This window comes from Xenopus tropicalis, chromosome 3 (assembly GCF_000004195.4).
Source record: "Xenopus tropicalis strain Nigerian chromosome 3, UCB_Xtro_10.0, whole genome shotgun sequence".
Taxonomy (NCBI): domain Eukaryota; kingdom Metazoa; phylum Chordata; class Amphibia; order Anura; family Pipidae; genus Xenopus; species Xenopus tropicalis.
In genome coordinates this window covers 81226342-81248451 of record NC_030679.2, presented here as the reverse complement: position 1 = coordinate 81248451, position 22110 = coordinate 81226342, and the positions used below count along the sequence as shown (strand labels likewise).

General features: G+C 37.1%; 2 protein-coding genes across 3 annotated transcripts; one reads left to right on the top strand and one right to left on the bottom strand.

Annotated features, from left to right (window-relative positions):
* Nucleotides 1–216: 216 nt before the first annotated feature.
* dclre1c (DNA cross-link repair 1C) lies at nucleotides 217–14702 on the bottom strand. The gene is made up of 14 exons (XM_002935252.5): nucleotides 14491–14702; nucleotides 13295–13346; nucleotides 12824–12908; nucleotides 11782–11841; nucleotides 11388–11443; nucleotides 10254–10355; nucleotides 9927–9999; nucleotides 8710–8850; nucleotides 8143–8244; nucleotides 6665–6801; nucleotides 3284–3338; nucleotides 2656–2744; nucleotides 1770–1870; nucleotides 217–1330 (listed from the first exon to the last, which is right to left on the bottom strand). The coding sequence occupies exons 1-14, from the start codon at nucleotides 14597–14599 to the stop codon at nucleotides 399–401; spliced, it is 2094 nt and encodes a 697-aa protein (XP_002935298.1). The 5' UTR covers nucleotides 14600–14702; the 3' UTR covers nucleotides 217–398.
* Nucleotides 14703–15149: 447 nt separating this feature from the next.
* meig1 (meiosis/spermiogenesis associated 1) lies at nucleotides 15150–19058 on the top strand. 2 transcript variants are annotated; one of them, NM_001016522.2, is made up of 3 exons: nucleotides 15150–15213; nucleotides 17679–17820; nucleotides 18792–19058. In NM_001016522.2, the coding sequence occupies exons 2-3, from the start codon at nucleotides 17683–17685 to the stop codon at nucleotides 18918–18920; spliced, it is 267 nt and encodes an 88-aa protein (NP_001016522.1). In that variant the 5' UTR covers nucleotides 15150–15213; nucleotides 17679–17682; the 3' UTR covers nucleotides 18921–19058. The 2 variants fall into 2 exon arrangements, with proteins under 2 accessions (NP_001016522.1, XP_031753798.1); XM_031897938.1 differs by lacking the exon at nucleotides 15150–15213 and adding an exon at nucleotides 15348–15466.
* Nucleotides 19059–22110: the final 3052 nt, after the last annotated feature.

Here is a 22110-nt window from a genome sequence, read left to right as displayed (position 1 = left end):
AGTGTATAGATTGGTAAGTATAGGTTGTGCGTGCTGGGTTTACTTGGATGGGTTGAACTTGATGGACTCTGGTCTTTTTTCAACCCTATGTAACTATTCATAAGTCCCATGAGTGCTCCACCTTTTCATGTGGATATTCATTTCTCCTGGATGCACCTGGGCCATTTTCCCGTATATCGGGAGTGCTATACAAGCATTTGTAAAAGTTAGACTTCATAAACTTCATAAATCTTGACTTTATTACCTTGTGTGAAAATTCCTGTGGGTGCTGTCACTACTTGTGAAGATGTCTACTGTATCCCTGCACTGGCACCCAGGTATGATCTTGCACTAAAGGTGTGCTGCTTACTGGCTAAGTTGTTTCCCTTACAAATACATATAAAACAATTCATGTTCATTTATTCTTTCAGCACAGTCTCTCCCATTGCAAGTCGCTCATAGACATAATGTAGCTTATCTGGTTGTGGTTGTTCAGTTCCAGGAGTAGAAGGAATTTCAAAATCAGAAGAACTTTGTGAGTCTGACTTCAGCTCAGGGTTTATTAATATACTATCACCTGTGGATTTTGCCTTATGAATTCCTATTTTAGTAGGAGATGTGATTGACAGGTCAGCAGTTTCATCACTAAACCTCTTGTTTAGAGACTCATCAATTCCAGAGGCTTCAGGGATCACCAACTGATCAACAGCAGATAATGGAGTAGGATATCTGTGTGAAGCACCCAGTTCTGCAGCTCTCTTTTCCTGAGAAGACAGCAGGACAGTGTCAGCCTGACTGTCCCATCCTTGGCTACCTTGTTCAGAGATGTGAGTGGATTGAGAGGAATTCATGGAAGAAATATGAGTAGAATCATCGTCAGAATCACTAAACAGTTTTGGCGAGTGGGAACACGTTCCTTCCTTAGAAGCTGGAATATGTTCATCTGTATTTGAGACATCAACCTTTCCCAAGATGTGTGGGCTGAAGAAGGAACTCCAATCAGGCACAACATTTTCCTCTGCATTAGTCGTGGCTTGTTTTAAGTTTCTGCATGCGGTCTCAAGTGTTTCAACTTGTGTAGCTTCTATTATTTCAGAAGACCCTTCTTCAGTAATTTCTTCCTCCTCCTCCTCATCCTCTCCATTAGATTCTTCACAGTCCATATAGTCTATGGGCAAGACTGTGTTTACATATATATCAACAGGGTTACTTGCGGGTCTGACATTCTCTCTGTGGGCCGAGGATAAAGCATGACCACAGTGTTCTGAGCTCCAGTGGAGATCTCGGGAAATCTTGTTCCTCACATGAGTCAATGGATAGTCATCAAATAAAGCATCAATACAGCTTTTATCTGTGGGATAAAATACTTAATTAAATCTGCTGTTTAAGTTGTATTAAGGAAACAGTCACATTTATGGGCTTATTTATCAATTTTCAAGTTTGTGAATTCAAGTTTGTTTTCCTAAATTGAATAAACTAGCAAACTGAATTCTCGCTTATTCATTAATAAGGAAAACTTATTTGAATAAAAAATTCAAAACACAAACTCAACAAATTCATGTTTGATATTATGGCCTGACTTTGCCTAAGACAACACCCATTGACTTCTATAGAAACTTGCAAGCTTTTGTGTTCCAATTCGAGTTTTTTTTTTTAGCACAAAAAGAAAATTTTGAATCGTGAAAAAAAATAAAACCTGACCCAATAAGAGACATTGGACATTGGTTTGAAAGGATGTAAGGGTGTTATTCTCTGGGACATCATATGAAGCATAATCGCCATGCACTTACCTGTGTCTTGAGAATCCACACATCTCACTCGCTTCAGGGCTCCAAGTGGCTTATACGTTATCACTGAACTGTCAGAATAAGACCTACATAGAGGTTTTAAGCTGTAAAGTAACAGAGAGCTTATAATAAATGTTTTACATGTCTGGAAAACAGGATTTATATATACTTCTGCATAACAAAGCAAACGATCATTCACTATCAACTTATTCCAGGGGTAGAACCGACCATAACTGTAATATAAGGTGCAGAAAGTAAAAGGAAAATAGACAAATACTGTGTTTAACTGCCATTACATTTAGACATAAACCACTGGAATGCTTCATTAAACAGAATCCCCAAACTCAGTGGGCTCACTTCACAACAAAAAAATGAAAAAACCCTTTGGTGCCGTTAACATGCATACTAATTATATATCCATCTCCAAATTGCTTTATTTTTAGCCTTAATATGTTTATAGTTTATCATTTTAAAAAATGTATTTCTCTGTCATTTTGTTTTTCCCAACCTTTGCCAGCCCAATACTCCTGGGAAGTTAGTACCACAGGTCCACTAGCTGTACCTCCCCAAACAGTCACCCTCTCCTCAGGAAGTAAGCCAACAAACAAAGGAAGTAAGCCAACTAACAAATGATACGATACTGCCTACAAAATGACTAGTGAGTGATACATTTGATCTAAAGAGTGGGAGGGTTCAGTGCGCTGCTTCAGTAAAAACTAGTATTAAAGCCCACTGTGTTTGATTTGTACCCTGTAGTGTACATGCTGACTTGCATATTTTGTGGCATTATAAAAATACATGCATGCATACCTGCCCTTATAAACTGTATTGGCTAGGTCACAGAACACAACTAGATTACAAATAGCATTTGTCCTTTCAAAATACTCACATTTTTTCGACATGTTCTATTGATTTCCCCATAGGAATAACATTAGCATAAACATTCATGGGCTTGATGTATCCCAGAAAATCTTTAATCTAGGTTAAAAATAGACATTTATTAAAAAGCAAGAAAATGAAATGAGAGATGACTCATAACTCAGCCTTTCTACATGGAGGATTATTGATGTATGAGGTTACTATTATGAACATTAATTTATACAGGAAATGACATTTTATAGTGGGCACCTTGATGATCCTATATGAGACTGCAGTATTTTTTGTGCTACAAATTAAATTTTGGTTAAATTGACATCAGTGTAGAACATTTTTATTTTCCATTAGATATACAAATATTTTGTGTCCTTACCATTTATTCCACACTTATTTCAAAGGAATGATTAGAAGTATACCTTACTATTGGCATGAGATAAGCCATTCCCACAAAATAGCTCCATATAGACAGGTCACTAACAATGCTGTTCTAAAAATGTTCTTCATCCATATTATACTGTAAAGTGATGCTCATACATTCCAATATATATTAATAACAGAAAGTGTACCAGAAAGTGTAATTTAGCTTCCCTCATCCCAGTGGAACCTGAAGTAGTTCCATAAATATCATGCTGGTACTTTACCTCACTATATGATGAATGGAAAGAAAAACAAGCACGATAGGAACTCTCTCCAGTCCTGGACATAAAAAAAACAAGAATGAAAATACGTTCTTAAAGGAAGAGTAATACTAAAAAATGAACTTCAGGTGGCCATACACAGGCTGATTCTAGCTGTCAGTATTGGTCCTATAGACCGCTTCGACAGCTTATCTGCCTGTGTATGGGCAGGAACGACGGACCTGCCCAACCGACATCTGGCCTTAAATCGGGCAGATGTCGATCAGGCAGGTTTGATTTTTCCGTCGGATCGGGGGCCGCATCAGCTGCATTGATGCTGCCCCCGAACAGACTGTGCCTATACTTGCTGTTCTAATTCAATACGAATTAGCCCAATATCACCAAGTCTAAGTATTTGACATTAGAAAGCATTATATTTTTATTTCAGTGATCAGAATGTAAATGATGAAGGATCTTTAAAAATGCATACTAAGTACAGTATATGAAATCACTCACATAAATCATTTTCCCTGTAAGTTTACAGAGGTACAATATGTAACGTACAATTTATGGCACTTAGTACATCAAAAGCCTGATTGGCATGTGATTACTAAGGTGATTTCTACCCTGTACTTTCATACTTGTCAGAACAACCTCTGTCTAGGTAAGTTAGTTGTATAATGGGTAGGTTGTTGCATATAAGATCAAGCTTGTGCCTCATACCATCAGTTTTATAAGTTATGTTTTCCTAGTGCAGAATAGGAAACAGCTTCACAGATCTCATCTAGTAGTTTTTGGGACAAGGTCATCTATTATACCCAATAAGCAGACTTGCGGATATAGAAATTCCTACATTTATTTTATATTGATTCCATCACTCAGTCCCAATGGTGTGCAAAAAACTTTGCACTGTGTTCTTTTTTTAATTGAAATTATTCTCTGGTTGTAATTACATGTGCAACATGGCACAATCACAGTTATCACTAATAAAACAGTCTGAATCTTTTTACAATTATAGCAACTACCTTAATAAAAGCAAGTGCCTGATTGGTTGCAATGGATTCTTGCACTGATGCCCAACAAGCTTTACTTTAGTGTGTCTTGGCACATATGTAACAAAATTGTGGCACTCTCTTTGGAGAGATGTCATATCATTTTTATTATCCGCCTTGTGTATGATTAAGTTGTCTCTCAGAATGCATTTATGGGCATTCATCTTGGCCTTTAAGGTGATAGACATAGAAGAAATGCACCATGATAGTTTCTTTTAGTTTGCAAGAATATATCCAGCACAGGAGTGTCACAAAAATGGTTGGAAACCTGGGCAACTGGTGGGTATAGGCTGGCCCTGTTTGGTATCATTAGAAAGCGTGTTATCTACTCATAGCCAATATATGATTTATGATGAGGTGAACTCTATGTCATAGGAGATATGGATCCTTTCCTATAATCATTCTATTTTTCAAAACTGTCCCCCCTGCATCTCTAGGTTCATAGCTCCTTCCTTTGATCCACAATTCAAAAGAACTTGCTGGTCCAGCTTCCTTGCCCAAATGGTGTGACTCTGAATTGTCTCTGGAGGCAGATATGGATATTACTTTTGCACAGCCCCCCTGCGGATGTGTCGAATTAAGTGCCTCTTTGTGGGCCTATAACCAAATGTTTCTAGTGTTAACACTTTATAATGCCAGAGCAATAATGCACTGATATGACAGTGTCCATTCCTGCAGAGAAATGGTGGAGATTAAATATTATATTACTGACTCCACAAACACTATTCCCTTTCTCCAAACACTTAATTCTATAAAATATGATATTGTGATAGTGACAAAATAATTAAATGCCCTTATCCAATAATACTCTAACCCCCATATTTAATATATGTCACTAATTTTGCCCAGGTGCAGTGACCTGGTGATGAGAAAATTCTACTTTCTTATTAGTTCTATAGTTTACTGCACCTGGGCAAACAGTGTCTCATTATATAACCCCCATTAGTATTTAGAAAGCAATTCTGTTTACAAGAATAGATATGTTAAATGCATTACTTGTACAGATACAAGATGCTAGCAATAGCCACATACAAAGGCACACGCCAAGTGACAGCATGCAGCTTCAACTTGCAAGTCAAGTCAATGCCTAAAAAAAAAAACTACTAAACAAAGGGTGCACACCAACATTCATTTAGGACATGCACTTACAAAGCAGTGTTCTTCCTAGAGAAACAAAAAAACAAATTCAGTGTTTTCATTTCAGTGCCCAATCAAAACAAAATGCATGGCTTGTATCTTATTCCTCTTGCACTGTATCCTCATACACTGGGTTGGGGGCAAGTGAGAGATGCAGGTCGTTTGGAAAAGGAGAAATGCTGAAGGAATGTTTTTAGTTATGCACCTGTCAGGGGAACTGAATTGTAAGTGAATGTGGGTCATGGCAGAGTTGTGCTCTCTGTGGGTTCTTTTAGAGTACGCCACTCATGAAATTATTAGCATCTTGAGAACCAGATGAAGGGTGACGCCTATGATTGGATTATGTGAAATTCATCATACACTCTACCTTCATACAATAGTATGTACAATCATTATTCCTGTTGTCTCTTTCATGCTGTATCAATACAAATAAATCATAGCTAATTAGCATAGCCAGTGTTTCCAATTAAAAATCAGCAAGTTGAGAAATCTTCATCACTGTGGCCCAGCAATCACTCCTATCTAAAAATAACCAATAACCAACAGAAGGCAGCTTGGCATGCCTAGTATTTTACACCTGATCCTAAGAATGATGGGATGTTAACTACTGATAATATTCCTTATTATATAAAAGTGAACTATGTTTTTTCTTTACAGTATAGCATCCCTCATTTAGTCAAGTTTTTCCTTTGTTGTGTTTGTTACATAAGTTTCTGTTGCTGAATATGTTACTGAATACCACCAGGTATACTACAGGTGTACAAAATCATATACTAAAGGAATATCACAATCATATGTGATGATCCTAGTTCTATAGTTAAGCTAATATTGAAGAACTTAAATTAAAAAAAAAAAGCTTAATGCAGAAGACGTTTTTGTCCCTGAACCTTAGGAGAAAGGTAATTTTATAGCTGGACAATGATCTGAAACACAAAGTAGTACTGCTATGTCAAAAACAAAAGTTTTGCAAAATGTTGTGCTTCAGGATCTCCACTATCATTCCACGTACTAGAATATTCCACTGTATAGCTCTAAAGAACATTCTGTTTAGAATAGGTATGTTTGTCCCTTCTAACACCATACAAGTGCTAAGATTACAGGATATGCTTAATCTTGGTTTAACATATACAAATAAAAAAATCATAGCAAGAGTCACATCCAATAGACAATTTTTTTTCTTTGCAATTTCTAAGCGTACTCTTTTAAAAGAACATACCTTACTATCACATTGGTCCTCCTGGTCCTCTCCCCAAACCAAATAGTGGATGGTTTAATACTGATTACATGTAATGGGATGCCATCATCTGAGAACATGCCACAGGGCATCCTATTTGCTCGTGTGAACTCTTCATTCTTTAAAAAGAGAGGTGTTAAACTGTTACTAGTAAAACAATCTATAATTCGTAACTATCTTGATTAGAAAGAATTTGGAATAACATAATACTGTCAATAGGAGTTTGCTTAAATTATAGGAATCCCAGATACTACTTGTGACTGGATATAAAAAGGTTTAGTTCTTTCTAAAGCAGGGATTCTTAATAAATTCTTAATTTTGGGTTTGGACCCAAAAATGGGACCAACTGGTGATTAGGGACTCCAGGGACTCCTCCAATAATGTCAGATTTCTTCCTTCAAAACCATAATTAAAATGAAGCATATATATATATATATATATATATATATCTGGATATCCAACTGCCAGATTTAATATAGGTCTCCTAAGAAAAACAGATAATCAGCATTGAAACAATGTTGCTTGTTTCTAGTCAACCACAAATAGCAGCTTATAGTCTCCCTTTGGCATTAGTGAAACAAGCAGTTGTTTCACAAAGTGATGCATGAAGAATGCATGCAAATATCTTTTTATGTGTGCAAGATAGAAGAGTAAAAATAGTAATTAGAAAGACAGCACATATTAAAAAAAAAAAATAATAATGTATTAGTGCTCAGGAGCATGCATGAGAGCTCAGAATATGCTTGCATTTCTGAAAGCAGATAACCATAGTGAAATGAAAGCAGTGGAATAGAATTCTTGGAGTTGTGTTTTCTAATTTCTGCAAAATAGTGGTACATTTAATGTATTTGCTCTTAAAATAGGATACCAGCTATAGGAGAGGTTACAGAAGCACGTGATACTGTGTGCACCCAATTTTTTCCTCACTCTTTTGGATTATATTATATTAGGCTATAGGAATAGTGGGGAGACAGTGTGCCCCAGCACTAAAGACATGCAGATAGGAATGGCAAACACTTTCTCAAGAGGCATTTAACCAATATATGGAGCCACAGACATAACTTGTGAAGCAAAGACAGCATTTCGGGGGTGACAACCCTCCCAGTCAGAAATTCCTTTCCACTAATTGCAACCTGTTTGTGAGACCTTTATATAAGCATAAGTTCATTATAAATAGAAGCTATACCTTCACTTGCTCACACAATTGAAGTTTAACTGAAAAAGAGAGTTAAAAAAATGTAAGGTGAAAGTGTCTTTATTTTCATTGTTCTAGATCTAGCCTATTTAATACAGCAAATAACAAAAAAACTACAGAATTTCATTTAAATAAGTAAACAGCATGACCTAAGCAAGCCCTGTTTATTGTGTATACTGCTACAGACCAAAGTAACATCTGCTTTTTCACTTATGACTGTAATATATTACTATAAAGAACATTATATGCCATAATTGATAATTACCACAGGATGTCGGCAGGCATGTATCTGTGTCCGGCGATCAGTTGTTATATGAGACAGGATTTCAGGCATGTTTTTAAACATGTCTAACTTATTCACATGGACCTAAATACAGAAACAGATATTACTCTTTAAGTACACATGAAAAAAAAGGAATTCAGTGATTTAACAAATAAAGCTTGACACCAATGTTAAAAAAGTTACATGCTTATTGCTTTGTTCCAGTCTAAACCAAATGAAATATGTTTTTTTTGGTTAATGGGAGAGCCCTATAATTTATAGAATGATATCTATGTTTTTCAGATATAAAAAGCTCATAGCAGATGTCTAACGGTACATAAGCTTACCACACACTAGAAAATCTACTCATTTGGTAAAGTTGGCGAGCAAGCAAATCTTATATGGGACAAATAATAAACTGAATCAGTCAAGAGGTTCTGGGCAAGATTATGTTCTGGATATACATCTGTTTAATATTAACAAAAAAATCCAAATGTTGCATCTAACAAATATTAATATTGAGAATTCAAATTAATTCCCAATTAATAGTCTACTGCAGAAAAGAATGACCTTTGCTCCAAATTCCTCACTAAGGTTTGTGAATAAATACTCATAGCCGTAAGCTGCTTTACAGTTGAGCCACACAACGTGAAAAGGACTCAATGTGATCCAACTTCGAACCAGCTCCAAAATTCCACTCAAGCATTCTTCCTACAAAACAAAAATAAAGAACAGACTATAAACTCTTTTACTGTAAATCACCTGGGAAAAAGTTGGCAATGTATTAGTCATAGCCTACATTTAAACCTGACATCAACTGAATGTGCTATGAGATGTCTGACATCAAACCTGACATCAACTTAATGTGCTATGAAATTCCTTGAACAGCAATAATTTCCAAATATTAGGTTGGAGGTTTAAATAAGCAATTAAGACAAATTACAATATGCTTAAAATGTCTATTAACCTTTTGGTTATTGGGCATTAGCTAGTTGACAAGTGCTGCAGATTATAAAAATGTGACAGGAAAAGCCTAAGTTTAAACTCAAATATGTCGACTTTATGGTAAAGGAAAAACTGTAAGAAGTCCTTCAACTGGTTTGTGCTTAATAAAAATGAAATCTGTTACCCTTTCAGCTGACCAATGAAGCAGTTACAGTATGTTTGTTATATTGTAAAATTTCCCTCCTTGCCTGAACATTAAGCACAATATTATGCTATAGTCCATTATAAGTTGCAATTAACAAAGAAACACAATCTGAAAAGGCTGTATACACATTCATATAATATTTGTTATATTTTAATTTCAAAATAATAGAAGCCCTACTTTAAAACTGGGGTTAACTTTATATTCAAATAGGACATTAGACCTGAATAAGATCGCCCTCTCTCATGTATAAGGGTATTTCCATTGGATTCATTGTTGAGGGTTGGGAAAGGCTTTTGCCTTTTTTCACATGCTGAAATAAGTTGTTTGAGATACTACCCTGGGTGTTGACAAAAAAGTGGTTTAGCAATTCTATTTTTCTCCTGCTTAAGAAAGACAGAGCTTGCGAATCACAAATGAGTGACTATACTACAGGTAATAAACCAAAAGTAAACGAATTCATATTCAAATTTTGTGAATTCTACTTTATCCTCAAAGCAGCTGTTAAACCAAGCTCTGGGCCAGCATTGATATTGTTTTTTTAAAAGAACACTTAGCAATTTAGCACTTGGTTTAACAGAGACTGATTTTAAATTGTTAAATGAACTGGTTTTATTAATGGAACCTAAAACAGACTTACCCTGCTTGGAATCTGATAATATTTAGGGTCACAGAATGTAGTATCCAAATAAACACTCTCAATGTCTTTCACTCTATTAAAAATAAAAATAAAGTGAAAATATATTCTCATCCCTCATACATCAACTATCTTACATGATGAAAAAAGAAAAAGATACAAAATGGTGTTTTTAATTAAGACTTTTTAGTTCCTTATCCTGAATTTAGTGTATAAAGAGAACATTAGCTTGCAGTGAAGGTACACAAACCAAGGGGTTAACACAAATATGTTTGCAGAGAAAACCCATATGCAAATAGTTTGTCTGTAGCCCCTATATTTTCTGAGCACCTGTTTCCTGAATGTAGAAGCTCCATTCGCGCCACTTCTCCTTTTGCCAGCCGAAAATCTCCTGTATAGAGAACTGTGCCACTGTTTCCTTGAAACAAAAACCTAGAAAACAGATTGCTGATCAGAAATGGATATTAAACCATCTAAGTTTCCAGAGAAAGAAACCAGCACCAAGCATGTCAAACATCCCAAGTAACCTAGCTTCTTACTTTAGAAAATGATGAATGGATGCAAAACATAACATAATTTAAACACTGAATAATAAGCAAGTAGGTGAACTAATACAATTAGGCTGTGACGGTAATGTTTAGTAAGGCATTGGAACCAGATACCAGTTAAAATTCCAAATTGGAAAGCTGCAGAACCAAAGAAAGTTGGTTCTAAAACTGGAAAAAAAGACAATTTGTAATTTGTACTAAAATTCCAGTGCCCACCATCAATTCTTCATTCTTAGACACAAGATTGCAATGAAATACTAACAAAATGATATGCAGTCATTTTTTGTGGAAGTTAAGCTTTCTAGCTTAAGAGATAGCTATACACTGGAAGTTGAGCTTTCTACCTTAAGAGATGGCAATACACTGAACAAACTTTGGTATCCAAACACGTGGCTTGCAGGTCATCCATGTGGATGGCCAGGATACAACTGTACCATGCTTTTGGAACAATGCTGTGAATGGATCTGACAAAGGTAGGAGGAACTTCAGCTTCTCCTAATGAGAAGGTGCATTGGCAGACCAAATGCACCTTCTCATTAGGCAGACTGAGTGCAACCAGCAGGATGGTCTGTAGAAACACTTCTTGGAGGTGTATATCTGGGCATGTGGAGTGAGCTTTAGTTCTGTTATGTCTTCTGAATGGAAAATTTCCCAATAGTGTGCCCCCACCCTTTAAACTATGCTGCATCACCATTTTGATTTGGCATAAAACAATCCTGCAACAAAAGCTGCAGTTTCTTGAGTACCCATGGGCTACCTCATACATCCACTGATTATTCTCTACTGCAGTAAGCAGATAACAAATTCAGAGCTTTGATAATAGCCCCTCCTCTTTTACAGGTTTATAAGTTAAGTGTCTGCTTAAGTGTCTGTCTTTTTCTGAACACTCTCTAGTTTATTGGCATGGAGGTCATACATTACTGATCCTGGACAGTGACCTGCAGGTAGAAGTGTGACCACAACATCTTCTTTCTGAAATACAGAGCAAAGCACTTCAGTGTTACAGTATACTCTATATTAAACTCTTACAAGAAAAACATTGTGTAACATTTGGGGTCACTTGTGGCATACTGGACTATACAAATATTGTTTTGTAAGCAGTATCCCCGTGCCTCAATGATCGTTTTACAGCTCCCAGAACAAAACTCTCCAACTAGCCCAAAAGCATATACAGTGGCAGTAGACTGCAAGCCAATGACAGGTAAAGAGACAGGCAAACAGCAAACTTGAAAGAAAAAATAACCTGTGAAGAATGGGGGCAATATCCAAACTTCCATGAACTATATAAAACAAACTTTTCTACTACTTACATAACCTGTAGCTTCATCAACCAAAGAAATCTGAGTTGGAGTGTCAATCTCAATAGATATCTGGGTGGTAGAAATAAACGTGACTTAATACACAAATCTTTCTTTACACATTTCATCCAGCAGACATGAGAAACTCTTCGTAACAATGCATTCTTGTGATCTTTAAGAGGCTAACCATTTCAAAGTACTGTAGTCAGTTTGAAACCTGCTTTTTTAAAAAAAAAAAAAAATATGTAGATTATTTATATTTATTTTCCTACCCCTTAAATTGAAAAGTATGAAGGGATTACTAATTATCTCTGTATTATTACATTTTTACATAAAAGTGTGAGCTGACATACAGCTCACTTTTGACAAGGAAGTGCAGCTTTCTTATTATGACTTAGTTATAGTTTGGGTATTTGTTATAGTTTTGTCTTCTACATCTTTCCAGCTAAAAAAACTATTGCTCCGTGAGCACACACACAGAGACAATTATCAGTAAATGATCATCCAGCTAAAAAAAACTATTGCTCCGTGAGCTTACAATTTTATTATTATTGTTAGTTTGCATTACTTATATTTCTTTTCAGGTCCCCTCCTATTCATATTCCAGTTTCTCATCAAACCACTGCCTAGGTGCTAAGGTAAACAAGACCCTAGCATCTAGATAGCTGCTCCAAACTGGAATGAAAACCAATTGCAAATTGTCTTAGAATATTATTGTGTACATCATACTAAAAGTTAATTCAAGGGTGGAGACACACGGAGCTACTAGTAGCAGCTACTTTTTCACACCTACTAAGCGCCAGAACATAGCCTGCCATAGACAATACTGAGAATTGCCTCTGCTAAAACACACACACAGACAATTATCAGTAATTATCATGTGTCTTCACCCTAAAGCTAAACAACCCTTTTAATGAATCCTAAGCCTATCTGAAAGTTATGCAAATCAACACTTAAATTAGGTAAAAATATCATTAGCACTGGTGTATGTAAATGTACTGCTATAATTATATTTTTAGGTTAACAGATTTAAATAGAAAGAGAAAAAACTTACCATACGATTTTCCCAAAATGCATACTTTGGATTTGTCAGAAGAAGTTCTTTAGTGACTGGGGAACAGTACAGATGAACCTTAAGGCTATAAAAATAAAGCAATGCAATTTTGATCAATGTTTTTATTAAGAGAAATCTTTACTTCATGATCATAAAACAAAATAATATTTTTTAAGTTATTCCCTCTTGAAAAACAAAAAACCAAAAGGCATATTTATTATGCTGTGTTAAAAACGGCAAGAAAATTTGGCAAACATCGCCAGGCTTCACCGTGTAAAAACCGGCATAAAATCAGCGTAATTTTTTACACGTTTTTTCGTCTGCCGGAACTTACGTCAAATAATGGCGTAAAATCTGGCATTTGGACATCGATCTTCTCCGTTTATTTTACACAGCTTTTTATGCTGTTTTTTCGGCTAATTCGTTTTACACAGCATATTAAATATGCCCCTTATTGTATAAAGGACACACCTATTCTGCAGTCTTCGTTTCAGAAATGGAGCCCTCAGTCCCTTCATGTGATCTATAAAAAGAAATGAAATTGACAAAAAGCTTATAACCAATTTTGGGAGGGATAAATGCACAGTATGTCATTACTACTATGTTGAGGGATGCTTATATATACATAACAGCTCATTACTATTGTGTCCTCTCATGTACATGAGACAATGTGAGCTGATGATCCCTGCTCACATGGCAAGGAAGGTTTGAGCCAAAACTTTCTTTCTGTAAAGGCCAACAATTACAAAGTCAGTGAGCAGATTCAACATGTTAAGCTATAATACAAAAATAGTATTCAAATTTTACAAGTTTACAAGAAACAAGTTGTTACTGAGCACCTCACAGTGCAGTAATAACACAATATTGTTCAGCAAAACATTGGTAGGTGTTTATTATGGTGCTACAGCATGCCACTGCAGGACACTGGACCACTTTGAAATATAATTTTACTTACTGTATCTAAGTATTTGCAGTAATCTTAGCGCATGAGCACAAGATGGAAATTTAGTATGAGCTTCTCATGAAAATAGGAGGTTTTCTAAATATTCTAAATTACAAATTCTGCAGTTGCTCTCAATCTTAGCAAATCTATGTAGCATTACCTCCAAATTGTGCCCTCTAGCATGTACTGAACTACAAACACTTCCCTAGGATACTATCGTACATGCTAGGTGTTGTGGTTTTAAGTGGTAGTATATTCTTTTGTTAAACATCCTTTCAATAAATAGGGGTTGTTCGGAACATAATTTTTTTTTTTAAATTTAAAAGGAATAAGTATTTCTAGAACTAAACACAAATTCCATGCCTAATGGACTTATGCTTATCTGTAAAGTTAAACAGTCACAGCAAAGGGTAAAAGAAGGGGTTGTTTAAACCAAGACCAGTATCACATTAGATCATTAATGGGAAGATAACGTGAAAGCAACACTTCTCCATTATTCCTCTGTATAAACAAAATTTCCGAATTAAATACACAGAATGTATTTTCAGCATAAGTTACATTTATTTTCCTAGAGTTTAGACCAGTTGTATATCGTTTATACTGCCCGCTAAACACCGCTATTTGGCTGAAATGCATTCACCCCATACAAAGTAAAGAAAGAAGCAGGAGTTCCTATCCCCCTGGTGCAGAACCCAGCAGACACGCATGTACATGCAGTGCTCACCTTTGTGGCAGTGGGATAAGAAGTAAGCCCTGGCACTGAGGTTTTCCCTATCAAACCTATCGATTGAAATGGCTGGATACTCCTTCATGCGCCCCATAAAAGAACTCATGATGAAAGTATGCACCCTATCTTTCGACCCCACCACTACCTAACACCTACAACTATAGCGCAAAAAAAACCCCAAATAAAACCCCGGAAGAGGTAGCAAACCAATCAGAGCATGTCGAGTCCTGGCCAATCGTAAGACGGGAACAAGCGAGGCGGAGTCTCTGCAAAATGTGTAATTTCATTTTTAATAAAACAATCATAATTACTGTCGGTAACTATTTATTAAAGAAAACAAGTAAAATGGCACGCAGTGGTTTATAATTAAAATACTTTTCGTTAACGGGGTATCCCAGTCTATCATAAGGAAAGTCTGTAATCTTAGCCACGCCTTCTCAAAAAAGGCCCTTGTAAAACAAGGATTATTCGGCCTTCAGAAGTGGCAGGCGATTGGCCACGACATATCTATGTGCATGCTGATTGGCTGTCAGGCTGGTACGCAAACTAGCTGGGTCTCGGGTTAGTTTTCACTTGGCCTGCTCTGCTTTTCCCAACGGCAAATTCGCGTTATTGGTTGCTAGGATACGAGAGTGCCTAAATAACTGACAAAGCGTCAAATTTGCTGCGCTGTGTTGTTGAGGTTCGCGTCTGACGAGCGACTGAGCAGCCTACAGACAGGTAATCAGACGAGTCCTAGAGTTTCTAGCCAGTCCTGTTAAAGCTTTAACGGAGTAATGCGCACAAATGCCGCAGTTGGCAATAACTGCCCAGTTTGCACAGTCTGCCTGACTTTCGATCTTTATTATATGCAGTGGAACGGCAATGTCTGCTGTGTAGGCGTTCCGAAAGCCATTCATAAAAAAAATTCAATCACAACAGAAATCTTATAATCATTGGCACTTCCGTGACCCACACAGTGACAAATTGTTCAGTAAGTATTTTCAGATAGCACATGCAATTGGGCAACCAAATTGTACGCCGCTACCTGTGCAAGCTAGGATCCCATTGACATCAATGCAGAGTGACAAGAATATATATGCCTTTATCACCCTAAACCACAGACCTGGTTTTGCCCATGGTGCTTCTGAGTGATGCCAGTGGAAAGCAGCCTATGGTGATTGGCAGGAGCTTTGCATATAGTGGCAATTAAAACACCCTATGTGGTATAGCTTTATGAAGGCCATAAACTGGTCAACCTGTATGGATTATCTGCGGTATGTGGCCTTCAATGAGCTTACAATATATAGATTGTAAGCTCTACGGGGCAGGGACCTCCTTCCTCTTGTGTCCTCGACTTATTGCAGCTGTATTTATCTGTATTTATTGTTATACTTTGTATTTATCTATTATCTTATTAACCCCCTGTTTGTATTAATGTATTCTACTGTACAGCGCTGCGTACATAAGTAGCGCTTTATAAATAAAGATATACATACATACATACATACATACATACAATGTATAGCCAAATAGCTAGTTGATTTAAGAGGAGGAAAGTTGTCGCTTTGACCATGTCCCATCCTTGCGGCCATGTCAGACAAACTAGTTAGGACAGATCAACTGCAATGTGATTTGATGATGATCTGTTGAAACATACACCCCAAGGTCCAATAATTGGGTATTATAATCAAAATCAACTATAAATTACCGTACAAAATCATGGCTTTTATTGTCAGCTGTGGACGTGATACTGCATATTTTTATCAGTTTGTGGTTTTTAAAAAATTTCTTTTTAAAAAAATATTCCTGTTGGTTAAACCACATTTTACTAGTGGCCTGTGTTGATCCATATAAATGAACAGGGATGCAATGTGAGTCCATCGACACCGTTTATTAGGCGCTCCAAATCAGATCAGATTTGACTGCAAACTGTTAACACATCCACTTACTGGTAATTCTAATTTCTGCATACTAACTGCAGTATGCGGAATGCGACTTGAATAATTCAAGGTTCATTTCAGTAAAATTCACTATTTAAGTGCTCTGTGCCCTTGCAATCATATATGGTTGTATTTGCCAGCTGTTGGAATGAGTGCTATCACATAGAGAATGTACACAAGTCTATATAAATTCCTCACAAAGGATAACTTGAGGTGCTTACTATTGATGCCATTGGGACATGGGTTTAAAAATTGTAACAAAAATTACCTGTGACATATGGCCTAACAAATCTGAATAGCTTATACCATTCTTTGATTTATGTTGGCAGGCTTTATTTTATAAAGTTCAGCTGTATGACTGTGAATATACTAGACTACTGATGGACATGCAGGAAGGGTTGTGCTTTTGTCCTCCATTAATACACATTTGAATTACTGTATATGTACTGCTTAGAAAGTTATTGTTTTGTTGCTGTGTTACAAGGGTGAATTTCTATTGGAGACTAACTAAACCAGAATATAATAAGTTTAATAAGATTACCCTGTCAGACTAAAGGTGGCCATACACGGACCGATTTTTTACTTACAAACGACCGATTCCCGAACGATCCGATGCTATCGTTAAGTTATCGTATAGTTGGTGGTGTACGAACGATCGTCGGCCCACTAAACGAGCCGACATTATCGTCCCCAAAATCGATCGGCCAGGTTTAAAAAATTTTGGTCGTTTAACGATAAAATCTGCCAGTTGGTGTGAGTGTCAGACATTTGTCTTTCAACGATTGTTCTCTGCGCATGTCACGATTGCCAGCAGCGGAAGTCAACGACATTCGATCGTACGTAGATGTACGATCGTACGTATTTTACGATAATGATGCGACGAAATCTTTCCCGAATTATCGTTGCCCGTGGATGGCATATCGTATGGGAACTCAATCGCCATACGATCGTTTGTCGATATAATCGTTCATCGCACAACGAGCGAAATCGCCTCGTGTATGGCCACCTAAACTAAGTATAATTAACCATTGTAAGAACTGTCAGAAACTAAACAAATAAAGGAAATGTACTCTCCCCAAAACTGCGCCAAAGTAGATGACTGCAAACTAAATTACAAAGACATTTGCCATTTATAAGCTATCTAAGTTACACCTTTCTTATACAGAACTGTAAACAAAATCTTATTACACGTGTATTAAGAAGAACATTTCATAAATCAATTGCCTAAAAACATGTCTTAATTGCTATACATTTTATTATTAGCACAATGTCTGCCTCTGAAGCTAAACCAAAATCAATGACTCGTGCAAAACAGTGGTCAGATGAGATAGAAAACTTGTACAGGTTTCAGACTGCTGGATACAGAGATGAAGTTGAATACAGGCATGTAAAGCAAGTGGAAATGGTAAGTTTATTACATTTCCCTTCTGTTTTTAACGGGTATGGCGCATAGAACTTTTTAAAGAATTGTCATCCTTAATCTTTAAAGGGGATATAGATCTAGACAGATATTCCTAAAAAATAACATTTTGTATAAGGAAAGAAAATGGGGGCATATTTATTACCTTTTGGGTTCAGGATAATCGATGGCAGAAAAGTAACTTAACAAGCTTGCATTTTTTGGAATCAAATGTTTTTTTTCTCTTTCTGCAGGATTTTCCCTTTATGATTGGATTTTTTTTTTAAAGATTAGAAAAAAAAAACAGATTGAGGGAAAAAAAATCTTGCTCAAACAAAACAAAAAAATCAATGCCAAAAAATGCAAGCAAGTTAAGGAACTCACTTCTGTTTTCTGGTATTTTGCAACTTTCCAATATATTTTACAAAGCAATACAAAGCAATGTATTTCTGTCCTTTACTATTCCTTTCACTGCTCCTGCTGACTTTATGAACCACTGAAACCAGTAGCAACCAGAATCAACTTTTCCCCAGTGAATTCCCACAATACCTTGAGAAAGTTTTCAATGGGGATTGCATGTTCTATTGCCCATGCAAATACTTTATTATAACTTAATAATAATGTTATTAGAATTTAAATTAAGCTATTTTTACTAGTGGAGTGGTATTGATTTAACTTCAGAAGGAAAGAATAACATATTGATTTGGATTAAGTCTGAGATGCCTGATCAAATAATTCCTTCTTCCAGATGGAGAAACATAAGCCTTTTTGGCTCCAATATGGTAATTAGACCAGTCCCTGAACATCTTTTTACAATGGGTATGACTACCTCTAGCCTTGCATTTTTCTTAGTTTCTAAAGTGGCAAGCAACACTTGCCTGTGTCTGCCAGTAGAAAACCCAAACTTCACAGTTCCTACAGTAAAAAAAACATTACACACCCTGATATGAAACAGTTTTTTCTCTTTTTAATTTAAGGTGGATCGATGGCCTGAAACTGGATTTGTGAAAAAACTTCAGAGAAAGGATAATACCTTTTATTATTACAATAAACAGAGAGAATGTGAAGAAAAAGAAGTCCATAAAGTTAAAGTATATGCCTATTAAGGTTCATGTATTTTGTTGTAGTAAATGTTTTTATTTTCTTCTGGCTAACTGCTTTTATACAGAAGTAGTGTTATATGGAAACACAATACAAAAAAATTGAATTGTCTGTGAACTGAATGAATAAAACGTGTAAATGTCTTTCTTCCTTTTGTTGCTCTGTGCTGCAACCAAGCTTAATCTACAATTTCCAAAAAAAGTAGGAAAAAGGGCGCTGGCAGGTTTACTGCAAAATATTTATTGTGGGTAGTGGTAACACTTACATGATGGTACATATGGAAACATAAATTAATTAAAGTAATGTAGATGCTGTATTTGGTGTAGCACAGTATTTTATTCCTAAATGTAAATTGACCAGTTTCATTAGCCTTTAAGGAATATTTCATATATTTGGTGTTTGTGTGTGTACTTGCCTCATTAGGGTACTGGAACAAAAATGATGAATGTTGGCAAAAAGATCTGCACACCTTTTAGTGAAAAAGGTGCTATTTTATTTCACTCCCTGTGCATACTACTGTTGTCCCTGTATGTGCAATAACATAGGCCAGTGCTGTCCAACTGGCGGCCCCCCTCTGTGTGGCCCCCCACCTGTCTGGCTGCTTTGATGGCTTACCTTTGAGTAAGCATTAAATGGTATCAGTACTGAGATTAACTGGCCCCCTGCATGGTTCTCACCTCAGATTCGGGCTGTAATCCCTCTGTATTGTTTAAAAATGTAATCCCCTGTGTTTTTCACACCTTTTAATACCTGCATTGTTCACCCCCTGCAGTGTTCACACCTCAGGTACTGTAGGCAGAGTATGGCACATACATCCAGCATAGGGCAGGTAGAGTGGCACACACAGGCAGAATAGGTCAGGGAGGGTATGACACACACAGGAAGGGTAGGGCAGGCAGAGTATGGCACAAACAGTCAGGGTAGGGCAGGCAGAGTATGGCACACACAGGAAGGGTAGGGCAGGCAGAGTATGGCACACACAGTCAGGGTAGGGCAGGCAGAGTATGGTACACACAGGCAGAGTATGGCACACAGAGGCAGCATAGGGAAGGCAGAGTATGGCACACACAGGCAGGGTAGGACAGGCAGAGTATGGCACACACAGACAGCATAGGACAGGCAGAGTGCTGCCTGTGTGTGCCATACTCTGCTTGCCCTATGCTGCTTGTGGGAGGTGAACCTGGCAGGGGTTTGTTGTGGGAGTTTGTTAGCAGTTGGAAATAGCCATTAAATGGTCCCAAAGGTATGTAATTATGTACTGGGGTTGCTCTGCTATCCACAGGGGAGGAGGAGGCATATGGAATTTAAGGGTATATCTTAATATGACATAATTCTTTCACATATGAATGATGGTTGATATCCCCACAGTAAGGACCAAGCATTTGGGATTTTGCTGTGCTACCACCATTGTGATAAAATAGGTGTGGTTTGAAGTGGGTGTGGTTTTAAAAAGGGGAGTGGTCAAAACTGGCTTCCATTAGCGGCCCTCCACTATATATGCTAGAGAAATTCCGGCCCTCGGCACCGTAGAAGTTGGACAGCACTGACATAGGCAAACAGACTCGGCATTGACAAACTCACAGGCACAGGAAGCAGTGTCAGACTGACAAGAGACACAGCCAATAGGAGTTAAGTCTGCTGCCAGTACAATGTTTGACATCAAGTAAAAAAAGCAACTGTAGTGTTTATAGGGGTCACTGACCCCCCCCCAGCACAGAGTCTGTGCAGAAGTGAAGAATCAGCAGAGTGATGATTCTGAGGTGAATATCTCTTCAGCTGCACGTTTTTTGTTAACTACTTATATGGCAAAGATTGTTCTATTGATGTGAACTGTTAGATTTGTGTGATTATTGTACAAAGGTGAACAACCCCTTTGGGCCCTGCTGTGGCCCAGAGAAAAAAAATCAATCACAACGCCCTGCTATCTTACTTACCTTTCCTAGGCATCCCTAGTGCTGACTGACTCAAACATGAATTTGCTTCAGGATGCCTAACATATTGGCATCCCCCTGGAAATCTACCTTTTCTTTCCCTTAAAGGAGAACTAAACCCTAAAAATGAATATGGCTATAAATGCCATAGTTTATTTACTGAACTACTCATCTAAAGGTTCAGCATCACAATAGCCGCAATGATTCAGGTCTTTACAGGAGCTCCACATCTTGGAAAGTGTCTGCAACACTTACATGCTCAGTGCACTCTGAGTAGCTCTGGGGAAGCTAAGCTTAGGGGTCATTGCTAATTATGAATCAGAAAATTAGGTTTTCCTGTCATATAAGCTAATGCTACAGGGCTGATTATTAAATATTGGTGCTTACTGCACTGGTTTCAGAGCTGCAAAGTAGTAATTATCTGTATTATTTGATATATTATATATGTAATATATATTATATATATAATATATATTATATTCTCTATATACAGTATATTGTGCATGGGTCCCTAACCTCAGTAACTGACAGCAGCACAGAGCATGTGCAATGAATCAGCAGAAAAGAAGATGGGGAGCTACTGGGGCATCTTTGGAGGCACAGATCTTCCCTGCTAAAGGGCTGTGGTTGCCTTGGGCTGGTAAAGAAGCACAAAACATAATGTACAACATTTTTAACCTACTTCTCCTTTAAATGGTTTCACCTCAGATTATATGCTATTTTGGAGTAGGTGAGACCTATCAAATGTAAATAAAAAAACATTCAGACTTAGATGTCTCTGTTGCCAACTTCCTTAACCCTAAGCTAAGATCAGCTACCATAGTGGCAGGGATCTGTTACAGTCTGTGGGACACATAATGAATAGCTTTTTGCATTTCACACTTTTACTGCATTTGAAGAAAAATTTATGCTCTTTATATTGTCAAAGAATGCCTGTGATGCACTTTACTTTAAGTAAGGTGAATCGGTCCTAACAACTGTATGGTTTACAGTAAACAGTATACTATTGTTACTTATTGGGTGCTAAAAACTGTAAATATCTGTTATCTGGCAACATAATAATTATGTTTCGTAAACATCAACACAAAACTGCACACCCTGCACTTCATAGTATAACGTATATTGCATTAGTGCATGATACCTGTAAAAACATATTTTTACTATCCCTTAAGGTGGCCATACACGGGCCAGTTGTAGCTGCCGATATCGGTCCCTTACACCGATTCGGCAGCTTATTGGCCTGTGTAGGGGCAGCAACAAGGGG

Excerpts from the sequence above, each read along its gene's own strand:
- dclre1c (XM_002935252.5), bottom strand. The coding sequence starts at position 14,599 with ATGAGTTCTTTTATGGGGCGCATGAAGGAGTATCCAGCCATTTCAATC. Across the intron at positions 6,802-8,142 it reads ATGCCTGCCGACATCCTGTG|AATGAAGAGTTCACACGAGC; the intron begins GTAATTATCAAT and ends CTCTTTTTAAAG. Across the intron at positions 1,331-1,769 it reads TGTGGATTCTCAAGACACAG|ATAAAAGCTGTATTGATGCT; the intron begins GTAAGTGCATGG and ends TTTATCCCACAG.
- meig1 (NM_001016522.2), top strand. The coding sequence starts at position 17,683 with ATGTCTGCCTCTGAAGCTAAACCAAAATCAATGACTCGTGCAAAACAG. Across the intron at positions 17,821-18,791 it reads ATGTAAAGCAAGTGGAAATG|GTGGATCGATGGCCTGAAAC; the intron begins GTAAGTTTATTA and ends TTTTAATTTAAG.